We start from the raw sequence: 18103 nt of genomic DNA on the forward strand, positions 1-18103 counted from the left end.
AGGTGATATGTAGATGACTGTTAAAGCCTAACATTTGTGGTTTTGTACTCTATTTTAAACAGAGTAAATACATCTCATTTACCCATTAATTAAAAAAAAAATCACCGTAACTACATGTTTTGTGTCCTAAATAGATTCCAGAATGAAATAATTAATTAGAGGCCATTTGGCATGTATCCTACTGATGGAGTTAAATATTTGTTCTATTCTATTCTGTTTTATATTGTGATGTTGTTTCTTTGATTTTCAAATTAAATTAAAATCCATGAAGCCTATAGCTTTAAAGTCTTGTATACTGAGAACAAAGGGAAGCTCAGTCCACTGACATGGAATAAAGTTGGGAGTCAAGAACAAATGAGAGTGTACTTCTGCTTTAAATAAAAGATAAAAGGGTTATTTTTAGTGGGGAACACCAGTTAAAACAGCCTTAAATTACATGTAGATTTATCTGGCAGTTCAGGAAGGGTTTGTTGATGCTATAAAGAAGACACTCCTGCTCTTTATAATTGCAGCAACCAGTTTTTCTTAAGCATCCTTACCAAGGTTTGTACTTCTTACACTTGTATTTCCTATTTTTAAAGAGTTCAAAGGTTATACCTTCTAATAGTAAAAGATATTTCAATTAATCTCTAAATATTTGTACATTGAGACCAGACCTTATATACCTAAATCACTTTGATAAGAATGTAGTTTTCAAGAAAGAAATGTCTCACGATTTTAGCTTTTATAAAGTTTGCTGCCTGAGTTTTCCATATTTTGGTTACAAAAATGTATTTTTGTTTCCATGTCTTAAACCATGTGAAATTTTAATAATATTTTCAGATGTTCTTTAACTTTGAAGAAAGACTTAACAATATTAAACTTTGAAAAATATTTTTATTTCAAAGAATATAAAAAATAGCTAAGACCATTCTGTTTTCTGCAGTATTTTGGAAGCTTGCTTGTAATATTCTGCATTGAACTGGCCTGTGGTGTTTGGACCTACGAGCAGGAAATAACGGTGAGTCAGAAAAGGAGGCTGCATTTTTTCAGCAGAATAAAACTAAGTTTTCCATTAGCTAGCTTTTTTTCTAATTGCTGTAGTGTTTATCTCTGTTCATTATTCTGACAGTTTAATTTCAACTGATTGCCTTCATTTTAAACAGAGAATTCTCCTGAGGGAGTTTGTCTGTCTGGAAGCCCTGGAAACCCTGTCTGGGTTTCTCCTTACCCCCTCTATATTTGAGAGCCAAATCCTTCATCCCCCCATTTAAGAACTTAATTTTTTGTGAATTGTTGCTCAGGCAGGTTCTCGTTGAAGTCTTTGATATTTTTGAGGATAAATTAGAACTTCAGGCTTAAATATGGATTTTGAGAGAGGAGATGAGAGAATTTGAAGGGATTTTGTCCCAAAAGGTCTTTGTGTTTTAAAGAGTACTACATTGTAAACAGACAGCATGTTCTTTCCATAGAGGACTTGCTGTCTGCTAAAATCTGCACACTGCCTCCACAAGCTATAAATGCCAGTTTTAAGCAAAACATGTCTTGACTATAAAACACTCTTCTGTAAACTTGTGAAGAGGTTTTATCTCTGTCTAGTTTTTGTAACTACACCAACCTTTAATTTTTCAAACTGAGGACTTGTAACCATCATGTAAGAAAATAGGTAAGTGTTGAGCAAATTAAACTGGAATGTAACTGCTGGCTGCTATATCCTTACGTCTTGTATTCAGTCTGGTACATTTTTATGAACAGAGGGACAAATAGTTTTCTCTCATCTGCCAAGATATGCCCAATATAATGGTCTTTCCAACAGTGAATGACAATTATATTGCAGTAAGATGTTGAGGTGGCTTTCTTGATATTTACACAGTATTTGGACCAAAGGAATTTCTGGCAGATTTGAAGTTACGTAGCAGGACTTTGCATCAAAATTCATTGCCTTGCAGTACTGATTCCAGGAAACTGTTCTAATATAATAGAGATTGAGGCTGTTCCTTTGCTTTAAATGTCAGCTTGTGTTGATTCATTTTAAAATTGGGAATACAGACAAGAGGCCTTCTTCATGTTATGGGCACAGCTGCCCTCTGCAGGGGTTTTGCCAAGGATGATTGTTACAACTAAAATGCATAATTCCACAAAAATCTTGTCAGTGGAAAGTGCCTGAAATATCATAGCCTTCACAGCACTGGAATGTGCTTTTTCAACCTTCACTATTTAGTTAGAAAACCTGAAGTGTGGTGTGTTTTAGTCTGACCCCCAAGCTTTTGGTTATCTACTCTTCTACTGAAACCCAAACCTGGATCAAGGCTGGCATAGCCCTACCATATGTTATGTCACTGGTCAAGCTGTTTCCCTCAGAAACTTCAGCCCTTTGCTAAAGGAAGCAGCACTGGATTGTGTGTCTGCAGCTTCTGCAGTGGGTCACAGCAAACACAGTTGCTCTTTTTTTTGCTTTTCTTTGTCTCTTTTCTTCTCTGCCTATATATATATTTTTTTTTTAATTCCTCATCTCCTGAAATACTGGTTTAGGTTGGGTCTTTCTGGTTGTTGTTTATTTGTTGTTTTCTCTTTTCATCTGATTTCTTACTATTATTCCCTTTGTCCTAACGCTGTTCTTCATGTGATTAGGTAGGTTTCTTGTGCTGAAAATCATAAGGAATGTGGCAGTCTTGAAGAGAAAAGTTATTTTCTAGTGGTTCTTCCATACCTGTGCAGGTTATTCCATAGAATGTGCTTCCTCCTACTCCATGAAGATAAGACAGTTCACTCTTATAACCATAGAGTTGTCTTGATATCATATTGGTTTCAGTGTAGCATTAAATCACATGAGCCCCTGGTGGGTGTCAGAGATCAGTTGGCATTGGTGTAGGTGGGTTTGTAGTATAGTGTGGGTGATGTTGTCAGAAATGTCAGTGATGCATAACTGCCTCTGCTGATCCAGTATGGGCTTTCCTTGCTATGTGGACAAGTTGAGTCTCTAAGAGTCCTTGCATAAACAGCTTTCCTTCCAGCTCATGATAGCTCTCAGCATGTAATGTGCCTCATGACTAATTTATTCCACCCACAAGATTGAAAAGCCAGTGTGGGTCCTTGGCTTATTTATGCATTGATCAAGCTTTGATAGTCATTAAAAAAATAATAATGAGTAATTAGATCTCAGTGGCAGACTGAGCTTTATAGAACTTAGATTGAAATCAAAGCAGCATCTCTTACTTTTGTTTGTCTACACATGAGTATTGGGCATAGTCAGACGAGTGCATCTCAGTCGTGTATTATTGTGCACTAGTGTGTATACGAGGTGACAGCAAGATATTTAATAGGTACCTCAATGTACTATTACCTGTGCAGTTTTACCTGTTGGCATTCTTGCAGCAAACACACACGTCCCTCCTTAGCTCCAGCATTCAAATTCCTTCCCTACAGTGGGGTTTACATTATTTCACTTTGCTTTTAATTTCCTTCTGTCACTTCTTGAATTTTTTTTTCCTGATTTCCATTGATTTCCTAAAGAAGTCAGATATATTCGGTTGTGGATGTAACCTTGGAATGTGTTTAACTCAAATAAGTTAATTAAAAAATATTCTAGCAAATATTTGCTTAATTGCAGCACTGTCAAATATTATCCAAAGAAAGTGGAGTGCTAGCTTACAATGCAGACGAAAGAGAAATGCATGGAGTGCAAAACTAAATTAATTTATTATAGTGACCTATGTAAATGTTTGTGATAGAAATATCCTGTGATAATACTTTTATGTATTTTTAGTACTCTCCTGCTAACATATTTTTCATGTGAACCATCGTGAGTTCAATGCAAAAAATCTGCTAAGTGAAAGGCACGTTAAATTTCTGGGACCTTGCTATTACCTTGACAATATGAAGCTTTACTAGGGCATCAAAAATGTAGTATAACTTAGCAGTGGTAATGAAATGTTATCAAATGTTCCTATTTGTATTATGGGCTCAGGCAGGCAGTGATTGTCTCTATATTTTTTGCAGAGCATCTAGCACAATGAAGACCAGTTCCTTGAGAAGTGTTGTGCAAATTTTCTTTTCTTAGATAACATTTGTTGCTATTTACAGAATTCCCTTACTGTTAGCTTCAAATTGAATAGGAGAGCAAAGTTATGACTGCTACAGGAGCTGGGCTCCCCTCCCATCCAAGTGACATCTGATATTGCAGTTGTGTGTTCTTTCACCATGACTGTTAAGGCTGATAGAGACAAGGCAAAACACAGCATGGATGATATGTGGTGACATAGAATGGTGACTTCAGTCTTCAGATCCTTGTTTTGTTTTGGCACACTGAAATTTGTGCTGCTGAATTGGAGTGAGGTTTTGATTTTGACTCATAACCTCACTTTATGTCTGGTGCCATAGCACTTGCCTCTGTTCGTTTGCAACAGTTGCTAACTGGGGTGTCATATTCTGACAATGGAGAGCTCCAGCACCTCACTTCTGAGTTGTCACAGTTGAAAGAAAAATACTTCAGGAATCCTTTCAGAAGAGAAGATATTCCCAAGGTTGTGAGTGTGTTTGGGAAAAAAGATCTTAGGGCCTTTTCTATACTTCCTTGTTCCTGTTGTTGAACAAGTTACTGAAACGGAGCACATTCAGTATACCTGTGTGCAGGACTCCAGACAAAGCCAGAAAATGGCTGAAAAAACTCCAGAGATAAATTCTATCTCAATTAATTTTACATATGTAGAACTTAGACATTTAAATCAAAGTTTTTCACCTTAGACAGTGAAGTGAATTTGAGACTTAAAGGGAACGATTCATCTGCTCTGTTTAAATTATTTATCTTGAGATGAATTTTCTTATTTGGTGGTCTGTTTATTTCTACTGAGACAACACCAAGGGGATGCCTAAACTAGGGCAGACAAATACCATCCCTGATGACTTGGATGGGACTCAGTTCAAGTTTCACGCCAGGTAAAAAATCTAGTAATGATATAAATAAATTGTACTAAATCGTCCCTGAATGTATACAAAATGTAACTGCTTTTCATTGTGTGTTAATTTGTAAGCAAAGGACACAAATAACTTTTCCTTGATATGTTAAGAAAAGCTTGTAAAGTATTAGTATCATAAAAATTGCAACACTTGTTTTCCTGTTTTGTTTGTGTACACAGTTATTTTAGTCCTTGCACTGGAAAGATCTCAGTACAGATGGAACCTGGGGGTTTGGAGCCACAAGCCTGCTGATCCACTGTGTCAGTCACTTCTCTCTCCTTGCTCCAGGTTCCAGTGCAGTGGTCTGATATGATCACACTGAAAGCCAGGATGACCAATTATGGCCTACCTAGGTACCAGTGGCTGACCCATGCTTGGAATTTCTTCCAGAGGGAGGTAAGATGATAGTTAATTCATGAACTGAAGGAGTACCTGCTCAGTGAAAAGGTTTGGCTTTAAGTGAGTAGGCAAAAAAAATGCAAGTTCATTTGGTATGAAACACTGTGTAGTGTCTTTTACCATCACTTGATATCCAATTCTTTGCTTTTTGTAGGCCCTAAAGGTACTTAAACACCGAAACCAGAATGTTAATAAATTAATTTAAATTGCTAATATTCTCATACCTTTTTTCAGTAAGGTTAGGACACCAATACCTTTTAGGATTATGATAGCATTAAAGGATATATGATATATGTTAGACTAAAAATCTGCAGGTAAATTAAACTGACTGTATCTATATGTTGTTTTAATATTAAACTGTGCTCCCCTTCCCATAGGCTCTGTTAGTTTCCTTTCATGGAGCTGTCATGGTTAAGATATGTTTAGCTGGAAAGGAATGGGAAAGGAAGTTTCCAAAATGATGCCAACACTGTCTCTTTGGCCGAGGTTTGTGAAAGTGATGAGGGTTTTTATTTCCTTTGACTGGGGGGTGGGAAACAAACCAAAAAGCTTCCTTGTGTATTCGCAGCTTTGCCCTCTAGCCTACTAAAATTCAGAACTGTTTTTATAGAATGAAGTATTATGTTACAGAAACATGAAATTGCCCAAGGTAAAACCCATTAACTCCAAATATAACTCACGTGCAGGAAGAGAACTCTTTAAATGCCTGTCATTGTGCTGCCCTTGTTGAAATGTTGAAATCTATCATTGTTGCACAGATTTCCTGTTTATTTAAACATTTCCTGGCAGCACTTGGTTAGTCTGTATTTATACTAAAACCTGGAAGAAAGAGGTTACACGCCAGCATCCCCCTCCTCCCCCACCCAGTTCCCTGCTCTGGCCATGTGAGTGCTCTGTGAAACTGAGTAATTCTTCATGTGCAGGTAGAGTGTTCATGTCTGTTCTGTACCTGAGATAATACAGTCAAATGGTCACAATCAGTTTGCCTTGAATAGAGCTGATACTGTATCTTAGTTTGAGTGTATAGGTTAATTAAATACTGCCTCCTCTCCTAGTTGTTATAGTTTCATCATAATGAGTGGTTATAACATGAATATTAATAATGAAACTTCAACTAAGCCCTGATTTTTCCATGGGAGAAGAATTTCCTTTAGAAGTTAGATTTTCCTAATGGCACCTGTGACCAGATGAATGATTTGGGGAACTGAGAAAGCTCTTTTACAGTTTCTATTTAACTGGTGGGCTCTCATTTATATTCCATCTACCCATAGTTTAGATGCTAGATGTATGAGCCTGGTATGTGCTTTATGTCTGAGTAAGCACTTGTGGCCTTTCTTCAGTCAGCAGAATTGTAATTGCAATTCTGTTCAAATCTGTGTTGCAATTTCAAATCTGTTCTGTTAAAATCTGTGTTGCAATTTCTGTTTGGAGGTTCAGTCCCAATCAGCTTGTTATTCTTTCTTCTGTATCGTTTAACATCTGAGGGAGATGGGAAATGTGTTTTCCTCCAATTCTCTTGCTGGTCTGATATCAAAGCTGTGACTATGGTACGGAAGATGGAAAGGGTGAACAAAGAAGAACTTGGTGGGGGAAGAAAAAAAAGAAATCAAAGATATGAGAAAAGGGTGTTAATTGCAATTGCAATGAGGCGCCAAAGCTTGAGCTTTCCTTAAAGCCCAGTGCTGGGAGGAGTTTCAGTAACAAACCAATAAAAACCCGAAACACTAGAGATGTGATATGGAAGGGAGAAGCGAGATTTTTAAGAGGACTGGTTAATTAAAGGCACAGTGTGTGCCAGCAGGTCTGGACACTGATCTGCTTGGTTGTGAGCAATGAGTGGTGTGGAATACAGCACTGTGGCTCTGAAGCAGGTGGAGAGGGCCAGCTGTGTTCCCAAGCCTGTGGATCAAAGGACTCAGGGAATTACTTACACTCAGGCTGGTCCTGGAGGATGTTCAGGCAGGGAAAGGTAGCATCTTATTTCTGCAGCAAACCATCTTTTCAATCATGTCAAGTCCACATCCAGTGCCAAACCAAATCTAATGTAACTGCTTCACCCTTTTCTATGTGAAAGCAGCTGCTAATGTGGGAGACTGGTCATTTGGCTTTTAATCTCAGGGTGTGCTTTGCAGAGAAGAAGACAGGTTGTTGGTCCTGGTGGGTTTTGTAGCTCATCTACTTTGCAGCCAAACTTCCTATTTTTGTGGTTGATTCTGTTGCAGTATTTATTTTAATGTGATACACCTTCCTTCCATTTTCAGTTTTCCTTTCAACATTTGTGATTTTCTATACATTTTTGCTTTTTAAGTTTTTTTTCTTATATTCAGATAAGTCTGTGCTTTTTCTGTTTTCGGCAAATGTGTCTGTAGTTGTACACTTGCAAGAATAGTCCTCACTAGTATGACTTCTTTCTGCTACTCCTTTCAGCCACAGGTATACTTGTTCATTAGTCTGCATTTTGACATGAAATTGTGTTAGTTCCTTGTAATAAGGATAGGAGAATCCAGAGACAGGACAATTTCTGTGAAGCATCCTTTGAGGAAGCAGTTGGGATTTAAAGGACAGAGCAGTATTGTTGGCTGCTTCTCAAGTATTCATTGGTCACTACATTACATTTTTCATGTTCCTTTTATGTCAAAGTATAGCAAAACAAGATACATGGAAGCACTCATAGGTGGTTTTTTTTCTATGTAAATATTTTGAAAGTTGATATTAGGAACTTTGTTAGGTTTTTTGATGACCTACTTAACCTGTTGAAGAAGTAGCATCATTATTACTGATCTTGGCTAATCCTTCCTTTGCAGTTTAAATGCTGTGGCGTGGTGTACTTCACAGACTGGCTGGAAATGACAGAATTGGACTGGCCCCCTGACTCCTGTTGTGTCAGGGAGTTCCCAGGATGCTCTAAGCAGGCACATCATGAGGATCTCAGTGACCTCTATCAAGAGGTAAGGAGAAAAATACGAATATATTGGAAGGTTTTGTGCATTCTTCCTGACCCAGTAATTTTCCAAATTCATAATTTGCAGTGCAATAGAGTAATTCTTTTGTAGAGTAGTTGTGGTTATGGAAAGTGTTTATGGTTATTATTTGCTAATGCTGAAGCAGAGGGAAAAAAGGAGGAAAAACAAACCCACCTACCCACCCTTACCTGGAAGTGAGGTGAGTTAGTGGCAGTGCTGTTAAAACCTGAGATGTACTTCAAATTTGAAGTGTTTGTTTTATATTGGTTAGGTTGGAGTTCAAATTTGTTCAAATCCAAAAGTTATAAATTAGGTGTGACCTAATGTCCAGGCTCTATCCCATCAAACTGCCACGGGGTAAGTGGAAGAGTATTTTAGTGAATTGTAGAGTGAAGGATGCTTTTGATAATTCCTTTGACAGATGAGAGCTCTCTTGTTAACAGGAATCATGTCAGGAGGCAGATAATTTGGTTGTACTCTGAGCATGTGTAGAAACTTGTGAAAGTGCTCTTCCTATATTACAGTATGATCATTTAAAAAGAATTACAAAGAAAGCCTTAAAACAAGGCAAGGACCTGTTTGAACTTGAAGTGGGTAAGGGAGGTCATCATAGCACAATATTACTGTTTTTAGGGTGAAAATTATAAAAACAAGAAAACATGCTCTCTACTAAAACTCTCTTCTCACAAATGTTGAGTGAGGTGAGTAAAGTCACCTTTTTCTGAAAACTACTTTGTTAGCCAATTTTTATTTTTATGGTAGGAGATCTCTGAAGACCTGTAATTGTACATTCAGTAGCAGTAGAATGACCAGCAGTCCAAGTAGTCCAACAGCAGATAGGAAGTGTGGCTCAGTCACGTAGTTGTGAGGATCTGAGAAGAGGTGCATTCTTCACTGGATTGCTTTTAGGGTAGTGCAGGGTGCATAGGAAGGAGGATGGGCCTTAGAATCATGCTTTCAGATGCTGCAGCATGAGTATTTCTCCAGTGGATGGTGTAACTGCGTTATGGAAGAGTACCCAAAGAATTATTTTATTTTCTCTCAGTCTCAAAGGCTGTTTAAGACCTGTTCTTACAAGAATCCGTTGTATGGCTCCTGTTAAGGAGCTCTGGAGCAACGCCTCTGAAGCAGAGGAGATTCACTATATAAACAAGCCAAAATGAATATTAGCTATTGCCAGGAAACAGTCAAGTTTTGGGGAAATTTATCTGTGTGGTACTGACTATGAACAGAAATTATTTAATCTAATCTGGACTTTCAGACATCCGTTTTAGGAGGCTGCGTGCTTGCACTAGGAAGAGAGAAGATAGAGCAGCCAAAAGGCAGGTGCCTCAGAGGCCAGTCTGTGCTAGGAACCTTAAAGATGGTGGCAGAGGTTGGGTTTTTTCCCACCAGTTACTTGTAGACCTTCTCTTGCCTTTTGGTAAGGCTCACAGCACTGACAGCACTGGTTATGCTTTAGAAGTGTCAGTCCCTGAATGAGAAAGGCATTCAGGCTTCTTCTACCAGTCCCTTACGCCTTTTGAAATGCTAAAAATTGTGGCTTACTCTGCAATATGGTTGCTTTTTGTAATACTGTTGCTGCTGTTAATGCCATACAGACAAGTGTGTTGTAGAGAGCCTCCAAGGAGTATGTAGAAGCTGTAGAACATTCATTTGCTCCCTGCCTGAAATGCAGGAGTATGTAAGCAGTGTCACTCGGTGAAAAACTGTTCTTTGAGCACAGGAAGCTCAAAAATTTCTGAGAAATATTAGTCATTGAAATGTAGTGTCCTAAGTGCAAGATTTTCTTCTGTCACCTCTTTTGCTAGCCTTTCATGGCCATGACATATTCCAGGAAAATGGTTCTTTAAGCACTTCATATGGTCAAGTTCTTTTGATTCTGTTTGGAGAAAATTAATAGCCAAAGATGATTATTATGTAGGACATAATAATAAGTGTTAAGACCCACTTGATAAAAGAAAGACTGCTTGGCTTTTTTTATTTTTCCAAAAGAAATCTGAAGGGCACACTTATGGTTCTTCCCTTATTGTACCGCAGAGCATTTTGCATGGATTCGGCAGTTAGCAAAAATTTATTTTTGGTTCTCCACTGCAGAATCCATTCCAAAAAGGGACAGGCTGTGTTCAGTAGTATCAGCCACAAAAATACTTCATTTCTCTTTGAGATACATACAATATTTTGTTGGCAAAATGTTTCTTTGCATGACACTTGCCTGTGGGGTGTCTCACAGACTCGTACAGTATGCTTGCTAATAAGTTTATCAGTGTTATGCAAAAACAGCTTACACTTGCAGGACTAATCTGCCTAACTTCTGCTTTAGAGGACTGAAGGAAAAAAGCTTTTTTAGAAAGTAATTCAAACCAAACTTGCATAGTCTGGTGGTTTGAGAGGGAGCCTGATAAGATTAGCCTCGCTAGCCTAAAATTGGTTTATGTAAATATTTGGCAAGTCCATTCTGGTACTTCAGAAAAATTCTTTGTAGTACTTCAGAAAAGTGAAGTTTGGTTTGTCTGGGACTGATAAATGTGGTTTTTTTTTTGTAGCTGTGCTGTGATTTTTTGCTGGGAACTCAGAGCTTTCTATAGTCTAAGTTGGAATCCTTCACAATTTAATTTTTGCAGAAAGAAAGGTGACTTACAGTTCTGCTTGAAAGTACTTTTGTCAGGAATCATATTTTCCCTGCTGGATATTGAAAGCTATTTTTCAATTTCTTGAATTGCTTTTATTCTGATGAGTTTCACCTTTGGTGCAGTTTCATGAACAGACTGACCTTAGAGCATGGTTGTGGGGGGAGTGTGAAGATGATGATGTGGCCTTGGAGGTTTATTGTGGTCTGAGGACAAGAGGAGCTCTGCCCATCTTGAGATTGGGAGCTGCAGTGTAGATAAAATTATTGGTGGAATCAATATCTATTAAAAAAAATCGAACTTACATGTTCAATATTATCTTTTGGTTTCTGGCATAATTTAGAGTATACTCAAAATTCGCTTTAATTAAATTATTTTTGTCTTAATTTTGGTTTGTTTTAATATTTAATTTTACAGCTTGCATTAATATAATTTTGAGTATACTCAAAATTTGGGTGTACAAAAATTTGTTGAGTTTGCTGAGTGAAGTGCTTTATTTCAGTTCAGATTCTTACTCCATGAAGTAAATCAGTAATATGTGCCGAATAAGAAATACATTCTTTTTTCTATCTCAAGACTGAAAGTATAAAGCAAATGAATCAGGCCTTTAATCTGTAGCTTTGTAGGAATCTGAAGCTGATTCTCCTGAAGGATTGCTGCGAAGTTTTAGACTATATTTGATTTGTCAACAAGAGCTCCCCATTTAGTGACAAGCTTTTGCTGAGGGAAGTGTATTTATGTACTGTTTAATTGCAGGCTGCCAAGTATGGAAGTGTCACATAAGCAGAAATAAAATGCATGAATGTGAAGTTAACAGGGCTGGCTGTGTTTTCTCAGATTTGAAGCTAATTTTGAGCATGTATTAAGAGCAGAGCTCTGAGAGCATCATTGAATGGAGGAAAACAGTCCACCTAGACTGAGTGTAATTTGTCTCAGTTCTGTGTCAGTGTACTGCAGGATATGTAGGCATTAATGGTATTGCTCTCTGTTAGTGGGTGTTTTCTCTAGGCAACAAATGAACTAAGTTTGAATATTGCTGTGGTAGAACATTTTTGAATTGTGACCAGCATGCACTTTCATCTCTTTAAGTTAAAAGTACTAAAATGCAGGCAGTTTCTCTGTAATTAACAACAGATTTGGGAAGTGATTTAGCTGCAACTGCCTTACAGTTGAAGAAAAGAAGATGCCAATGTGACAGTTTTTGTCCCCCTCTCAATTCCAATTACATTGCTTTTGCTACAATGTTGCTTTTTTTAAATTTCAAAGATTTCATATTTGCTCTTTTTTGTGTGTCTTTGCTGCTGTTTAGAAAATGGAGTAATGAAACAAGCAGAGACATCAAGATCCTATAATTTATTCTGGTAGAATTATCAAAGAGTACATTAATTTTATTTACATCCTAAATGAAAATCTGTTGAGCACAGTGTGAATTCTGTGTATGTGGCAAAAATTGGACCTTACATCAAATGCTTCTAGGACTGTAGCATTTGAAATTGGCTTTGGGGAATTTATGTGTGATTGAAAAGTGTTATTTATCATGTCCTGTCTTCAGATTCCATCACTTTGATCGATTGCTTTATTTTCTTAGAAAAGCTATAAGAAATATGAAGTGAGGATGTAAATGCAAAAAATAACATTCTCAAGACAGTGCCCATTTTGATGGATTCCTGACGTCTGTGTCTGGGACCAGTGCCCATCCAGTTTGTTACTCTGAGTTTCCCCTTGATATGTATTTTACTGAGATAATTGTGCTGTGAAACCCTGCAAAGCTTAGAATGGAGAATAAGCATCATGCAGAGTAGCAGAGGCCCCTCTCTTCTTGGTTTTATCGTCTCTAAGACTCACATCACCCTCCCTGAGCGGCAGCACTGTAGCTTGTGCTTGCACTGCTGGCCAGCAGTTCCCAAAGCTGCTGCCTCTCTGTGGATCCCTGCAGCCTTACACGGGCTTGGGAGCTTCTCTGAGGCCTTATGTGGGAGTTAGTTGGCCATGGAAGCAAACTGTGGAGCCTGCATTGAAGGTTTGGAAAGAGCTAAATTCCATTTCTGTGAACATCAGCTTGCAGTGTTGTAACATAATATTCATGGGATGTTTGCTGATGAGGTTACACAAGTTCCTTAGATCTTTCCTACACTGTTTTAGCTTCAGAGTGTAGTATTATGTGTAGGAAAAGTCTAAAAGAGTTTAAAATAGTTGACAGCTTTGAAGATCTTCAATTTAAAGAGAGAAACAAGATAATAAAAAGGATTTTTATGGCTTTTTAGACCTTCACAAAACAAGTTGAGTTTCTTTAACAATTAGTGAGAGTTGATAGTAATTCAGATTAACTTGAAGTTATTTCTGAAAAGTAGCACAGATATCTTTCAGTAAAGTCTCTGTGTAGAGCAAACTTAAAGTTGGCATTATGGAAGCAGTTAAAAAGTAGGCAAAATAATTTTCAAGGGAAGGAAGGTTTGAAGGAAGTGAGAGATTCTCGAGAGCCAGAAAAGACAGTAGCGGGTAGGATGAGCTAAGCCTTGGGAACTGCAACCCAAATATTACTGACTGGTTTTTAATCTGTTTTTGTTTTACAGGGATGTGGTAAAAAAATGTACACTTTCTTGAGAGGGACGAAGCAGTTGCAAGTGCTGAGATTCCTAGGAATCTCTATTGGAGTAATGCAGATCCTGGCCATGATCCTCACTATTACTTTGCTGTGGGCTCTGTACTATGACAGAAGGGATCCCAGGGCAGATCAGATCATGGCACTGAAGAGTGATACCTCGCAGGAGCTGTCATGTCATTCCATGGAGCTGCTGAAACCAAGCCTCACCAGGATCTTTGAACATACATCCATGGCAAACAGCTTTAGTACACACTTTGAAATGGAAGAGCTGTGAGGGATGTGATGAATCTGTGAAGTCACAGAGGACTTTTTGTGTTGTTGTTCCTTCTGTTCTGTTCCATCAAATATACCAGTCTTCTTATGTGTTGGAAACCAGCTAGTGAATGGAAGTGAAGAAGACCAGCAAAGAAAGATGAGCCTGTTGCCAGCCTCTTAGCCATGTCCTCAGCTGTGAAAGAGAGTTGATTTTGTGTGTTCATTTTTTAAAAGGCACTCATTCAGTTGGGCACAGTAATACTCGTTGGCACAAGCTGTGTGAAGTGTAAAACACTGACTCAATCACAGGTAGACTGAACCTGTAAGGAAGCATCATGGGAAGGGAAGAGAAATATTCATCTTCTGAAGAAACAACTGTGCTTTGAGCAAACAAAATGTGACTTCAGCTGAAATTGACTTTTAATAAGCCATTTGGAAAATGTCTTTATCAGGGATCTATGTATGTATAATTGTGTGTTTTCATGTGTGCATGGAAAGCAGAGCTACAATTCAAGTTAATACTTGGATTTAAAAATTTGCAAGATTTGTAAAAAGGGCGAGATTTTCTTTTTTCTAACAAAATCTTTATCTTAGTTTTTGTTCTTAAAGATGTTCTAAAACTTCTATTTTTATCTAACATAATGGTTTTTTTAGTTTAAAATATATTAAACAGGGATTGAAAACAAAACTATTGCTATGGACAATAGACTTTAGTTTTCTGGAGAATTCTTCCTTCAAACAGTTTGTTCTGTGGACTGTTTCTTAGTAAAAAGGAAGAAAACTTTAAACATTCTTGCCAAAATGGGAATCAATATGGGAGTAGCACATTTTTATAGATAAATCTTTTCTCCTGTCCGTGATTCCCCTGAAGCTAGAAACAAAAGACTGCAAGAAAAATGCTTACAGTTCTGGATGCTATTGCAATAATTGTAAAAGTACACCAGGAAAAATTTTACTTTGGTGAGTGCTTCATTAAGAACTCTCTAGTGGCCTAAAATGCCAGCCAGAAACAGATTAAAATGTATTTATTGAGGTGGGGAAAGTGCATTTTACTGTATTTTGATGAGCAATGTCTATGTCATAGGATTATTTTTACAATTGGCCACGCTCTTGAGATATATATTTGTTCCATTGAGTATAGTAGTTTGTGGCAAATGGGCTTTTTACATAATATTACATTAAAAATTAGTTCATTTGTTTTGGAATTTGTAAAAGAAAAAAAAAATCAAGGTGTGATTTGGCAGACAATAAAATTACTTTTCTCTTAAATTCTGTAGTAGCTTTTGTTTTTTTAGTCCTAGAGTGGGAGCGCTTTGGATGGGCATTGGGAAGGTCCTCCTGCTAGTGTGAGTTAATTTGACTTACCCATTCCACTTACTCTGTTGTGGAGAAACTGCAATGTCAGTGCAATTTTCTTTTTTCTTTTTTATTACTTCTGAGAAAACTTCTTAAGGGCTTGTGAAATTAAGCACTTCAGTTGTGTGGGCTGTTTGCTTTTCTGCAGTCTGCTTCTGGGTATAATTATTTCAAGGGTACTATTGCAAGCAAGATTACCTTTCTGCTTTTGTACTTCTATAGATGCTAATACTTATTTTGGGAGGTAAAAAGAAGATAAAAGGAGAGACCATCCTGAAATTTTGCTTGGGAGTGTCTTTGTCAGGAATACATTCTTATGTTCTGCTTGGGAAGCCTTGTCCCGTTGTTGCTGCACAGGCAGAGCTGAGTTCCACCCTCCCACTGCTCAGCCTGGGTAGCATTGCCTTAGCTAAGGGTGAGGTTCCTGCTGAGGAGCAGGTGTCCAACAAAGTCTGAGTGCAGGGCAACTCCAGGCTTCAGAATGCTGTGCTAGTGGTGCTGCACAGTGCATTGAGTCATCTCTTGCCACTGTTTAAAAATAAAAAAAAGTGCATACAAACCACAAGTTGGGAAGTCTTGATTATGGATTATGTGTACACGCCTACAATTGGCATTGAATTACTGCTGAATGTAGGGAATTTCACTTAAATAATGTAAAAAGAAATATAAAATTCCCTTTTTCAAGTAAGCCTCAGCCCTTAAAGTTTTACCCCAGGAGTGTCTGTGGAAGCCATGTCTAGCCATGCTTCAAATATTCCTTGTCTTTCCATTCAGACTGTTCAGACTATCATGGGGGTTGCCTGTGTATCTTCTAACCTGGATATATTCTAACCTGCTCATCAAGGAACAAATAGGGCAAGCCAAGCTAGGGGATTGTGTTGGGATTCAGAGATACTTAGAGCCCCGGTCATTTGGTTTTAAGCTGTCTGGGTGTGAGGAAGCACTGCCTTCAGGTGTGGTCAGGTTTCTTTAACAGCAGAGGATTGCTTAGACACAGAGCCAACCTCCCAAAGCAGTGTTTATGGACCTCCACAACAATGAACATTTACGGTCAGGAAAAGCTCACTTGGACTTGGCTACCCAAATCCTGGGTCTGTCTACATTCTGGGAAAGAATATTTCTGTTTTGAGTATTTAACTGCATTTGCAGAAATAGGTCTCATCTGTAAATTGGAACACTTCAGGAATTTTTTCCTTGACTGCTCAGGCTGTGAGGTGCCTGCTTTTCTAGGACTTCTTCAAAGAGCCTTAAAATTAATTGGCTAGGCTGTGGTGAGCCTGCTCTTTTCCTGTAGAGCTTTAGATGCTATGTAAGAGAGAGGCTGCTTGGCAAGACAGGAACATTTAGAGATACTTGAGGCAGTGAAAACTACTTCGTTTTATTTTCTTTTTTCCTCAGTTTTACAGGAGTACTTGGAGAAGGATGGTGTGGTTTTTGCTCTCTGCAGCATGAAGTGTAATGAACTAAATCTTTCTTGTTGCAGCAAACAACTACAGAGATGCTCCTTAACATTTTTCAGAGAGCACTCGAGGAGTGCAACTGTATCAGAAAAAGGGGTCACTTCCTGCCAGCACTAAGTTTTGTGTTCAGCCCAGTGACTGTACCAAGTCCATGGGACTGTTGTTGTGGGGCTGAGCATGCTTTAGGAGGCAAAGATCACTGTTTCTGGTCCTTGGATCTGGTCCTGGCATTGATTCATCTGCCAACAGGTTGTATGACAAGAGTTTTGGAAGGAAAAAGCTATGTTTTCTTCTGTATAGCTTTTCATTTTGTAAAAGCATATATGAATATAATGGAATATATATAAAGAATGAATAGTAAAAAGAGAGGCTGTTGGTTACAGCGACTATACAGTTAAATGTGGTGGAGGAAGGGATTTATAAATAGCTTTTAAAGTTTTTATTGTGAAAGCATTGTATTTGGTCTCAGAGCATGGTGCTAATAATGCTAAAGTTTCAAGCTCAATCCCCATATGGGCCATTCACTTAAGGGTTGGATTTGGTCCTTGTATGTCCCTTCCAACTCAGAATATTCTATGATTCTGTAAACTGTGCAGAAAAACACAGATTATTAAAGTCTTACAACATTGACACACTAAGGGTTTGCATGGCACAGTAGCGGGGAGGGTATGGGGTAATTTCTGTGAGAAGCTGAGAAGCTTTCCCTGTGTCTGATAGAGCCAGAGCCAACCAGCTCCAGCACAGAACCTCTGCTGGCCAAGGCTGAGCCCTTTGGTGACAGGGGTAACCCCTCTGGGATAGCTATTGGAGAAGCAGAAAAAGTGGTTGTGGTAACAGCAAGTGCAGCTGGAGAGAGGAGTGGGAGGAACTGCTCTGCAGACACAAAGGTCAGTGAAGAAGGAAGGGCAGGAGGTGCTGCAGGCACCAGAGCAGAGGCTCCCCTGCAGCCAGTGGTGCAGCCCATGGTGCAACAGGCTGTCCCTGCAGCCCAGGGAGGTCCATGGTGGAGCAGAGACCCACCTGCAGCCCAGGGGCTGCCCCACACCAGAGCAGGTGGGTGCCTGAAGGGAGCTGTGACCCTGTCATAGCCCCCATGGAGCAGGCTCCTGGCAGGACCTGTGCAGAGAGGAACCCACGCTGCAGCAGGTCTGATGGCAGCTGTGTGTGACCCTGGGGGGGACCCATGCTGGAGCAGTCCATGAAGAACAGTCCATGGGAGGGAGTCCCTTTGGACATGTTTGTGGAGAATCATCTCCCCTGGAAGGGACCCCATACTGGAGCATGTAAAGCTTGTGAGGAGCCTTTCCTGGGAGGAGGAGGGACCATCAGAAAACACATGATGAGCTGACTACAGACCCCATTTCCTGTCTCCCTGCATGTCTGAGGAGGAGGAGGTAGAGTTCAGGAGTAAAGTTGAGCTTAGGTAAAAGGGAAGGATGGGGGAAAGATGTTTTATTTTTTATTACCCTGTTTGGATTTGATTGGTAATAAATTGCACCA

General features: G+C 38.8%; 1 protein-coding gene across 2 annotated transcripts in view; it reads left to right on the plus strand.

Annotated features, from left to right (window-relative positions):
* TSPAN12 (tetraspanin 12) overlaps positions 1-15338 on the plus strand; it is a 41264-nt gene extending 25926 nt beyond the window's left edge. The window contains exons 5-8 of one of the 2 annotated variants that reach the window (XM_054274458.1): positions 926-1000; positions 5224-5331; positions 8139-8282; positions 13501-15337. In XM_054274458.1, the coding sequence (XP_054130433.1) occupies positions 926-1000; positions 5224-5331; positions 8139-8282; positions 13501-13806 (633 nt within the window). In that variant the 3' untranslated portion in view covers positions 13807-15337. Of the gene's footprint in view, positions 1-925; positions 1001-5223; positions 5332-8138; positions 8283-13500 lie in introns of both variants that reach the window. The other variant, XM_054274466.1, reaches the window with a different exon arrangement.
* The last annotated feature ends 2765 nt before the right edge of the window (positions 15339-18103 follow it).

The sequence above is a fragment of the Melozone crissalis genome, unplaced genomic scaffold (genome assembly GCF_028551555.1).
Source record: "Melozone crissalis strain CALT ecotype California unplaced genomic scaffold, PUWL_Pcris_2 ptg000004l_1, whole genome shotgun sequence".
Lineage (NCBI taxonomy): Eukaryota > Metazoa > Chordata > Aves > Passeriformes > Passerellidae > Melozone > Melozone crissalis.